We start from the raw sequence: 2,196 nt of genomic DNA on the forward strand, positions 1-2,196 counted from the left end.
GGCATGTCACCCATTGGAGAGGCAGAAATCCAGCCAACAAACCACAGCCGTGACTCGGGCATGACTAGCAGGATGGGCGTCTGGCGCCCACTTCCCCTTCTCAGCACTCAGCACTCAAAGGAAATAACGCTGACCCAGTGCTGTGTGCTCCTGTTCACAAAGATCACGCTTCATAATCGACATCACTTATCTCTAAGCAGAGTGTTCACCATCTGGGGGGCGGGGACGGGGAGGGGAGGGCAGGGTGCTCAGGGCACGGCTTGTTAAGGCCAATCGAGCTGCAGCAGGTGCCAAATCCCGCGGAGCCGAGCATTCCTGCCCGTGAATGTGGTCACACCACCGCTCACCTCACAGGGTTGGTGTGAAGATCCAGGAGGGAATACACATGGAAGGGCTTGGTGAACGTGAAAGCCCGGTACAAACCAATGAATTACTCCTAACGTCTCCCAGCCGTGTGGGACCTCAGCAAAGAGGCTCCGGAGACCTGAAGGAAATAAAACACCCAGCTCCTTTGGGCTCAGGGACACGACACTGGGCTGGACTCAACGTCCTTGGGTTTGCTTCCAAAGTCATTCTGCCTCAGGCAGCCCTAAGCCAGTGGGGCCCAAAGTACTTACAAGCCCTTTACAAGCCAGGCACGGTTTGAACTGCTCTTCATGTATGAACTAGGGAATCTCACAATGAGCTGATGAGGGAGGTGCTGTTATTATACCCATTTTACAGATGAAGAGACGAGGCACAGTGAGGCTAAGTAACTTGTCCAAGAGTGTCAGAACCAGGATTCAAACCAGGACATCGTTGTTTCAGGAAACAGGCTTAATAAAATATAATCTATTGTATAATTAAGGTCCTCATTCTAACATTACACTCCCTCCCACTCCCCACCTTGTGCAAAGCGCACACACGTGTCACACTGCTGCCCTGGGCTCGGGGCGGCCCCTTTTCCATCTCAAACCTCTCTCTACCTTCACCTTCCTGTTCTCGCCTCCAGCTAAAGGTGGGAGGCTGCCCTCCATCTCTCCAGCCCCGATGGGTGGTGTTCCTGCGCTTCCTCCACCAACCGACTGCCTTCTCTTCCACATTTTCAACCCCATCTCTCTTGGTCCCTTCACCTCCGCCTGCCTATGAATGCTGCTCCAATTTCATCCTCCCTCCGTCAAACCACCCCTCACCCTATCCCACTTCCGCCTACCTGCCCAGCCACCCAGGTGCTCAAAAGGAAGCTAACCTTCCTCTGAAGCCCCACATCACCAGTCTCTGCTCCTCAGGGCCTAAAGCCGGGGCCCCTTCCCGACCTCCCAGGAGGCTCCCTGGTGCAGCCTCCTGTGCTCTTCCTCCCAGACGCCTCCCCTGCCAAGCCCGTCGCCATTCTTTGCCCTCATGGCACCTTCCACCCAGACCTGGGCAATGTCTCGGAGGCGCTGCTGCCACTTGGCGCTTCCGGAGCCACCGCCGCAGGTTTTCTGCTGCCCAGAACCTACCATCCGCTCCCCTCCCACCCGTCCTTCCCCGTCCTTCCCAGTTCATGCCCCTCCGGCCCCCTCCCTGCACTCCACACCCGTGCTCCCCATCACGGCCACTTTCCACCTTCACCTCCTGACCCACCGGGCACAGTCCAGCGCCCGTCACTTGCTGAGTGTGCCTTCACCAGCTCCCTTAACCTCAGGTCTGTGAAGCTGGCACGAAAACACCACCCTTTACAGAGACGAGACGGAGGACCACACGGGTAAAGTGACCCACCTCAGAAACGGCAGGCCAGACCCTACCCCAACCTGGCTGGTTCTCAAGCCAGATCTCTCACTCCTCTCGCCGCACTGAGGCCACCCTCATCTCTGTATCCCGTCAAGGACCCAGCTGGCATCTGAGCGATTGGCTTTTCAGTCTCCAAATCGCCAGAGCACAGAGGGCAGTCAGGACATTGTCAACAAAGAGGACAGATGCACCTACGATCCCTGGATGTCAGGGCAGCACATGCTGACAAGATGGAGGGACAGGGCGCACCCAGGGCTCACACACAGGCCCGCGTGCCTTCCTCAGCAAGCACCTGATAACAGGAGCAAGGTGTCCGCCTTTACCAGGATACGGAGCACCTGGTGCTGATGCCAGGCCAGTAAATACACCCACTCGGGAGGAAGGACTGTGCCCAGTAGGGAAAAGCACACCAATGTTCGAGGTCCGCCAGAGCCAAAAGGGCAC

At 57.1% G+C, this 2,196-nt stretch overlaps 1 protein-coding gene across 1 annotated transcript in view; it reads right to left on the reverse strand.

Annotated features, from left to right (window-relative positions):
- The window catches only part of NPC1 (Niemann-Pick disease, type C1), a 32,060-nt gene extending 30,576 nt beyond the window's left edge, over positions 1–1,484 (reverse strand). The window contains 1 exon segment of the mRNA XM_005875408.2: positions 1,388–1,484. Within this exon segment, the coding sequence (XP_005875470.1) occupies positions 1,388–1,484 (97 nt within the window).
- Between the last annotated feature and the right edge of the window lie 712 nt (positions 1,485–2,196).

This window comes from Myotis brandtii, unplaced genomic scaffold, assembly GCF_000412655.1.
Source record: "Myotis brandtii unplaced genomic scaffold, ASM41265v1 scaffold460, whole genome shotgun sequence".
Lineage (NCBI taxonomy): Eukaryota > Metazoa > Chordata > Mammalia > Chiroptera > Vespertilionidae > Myotis > Myotis brandtii.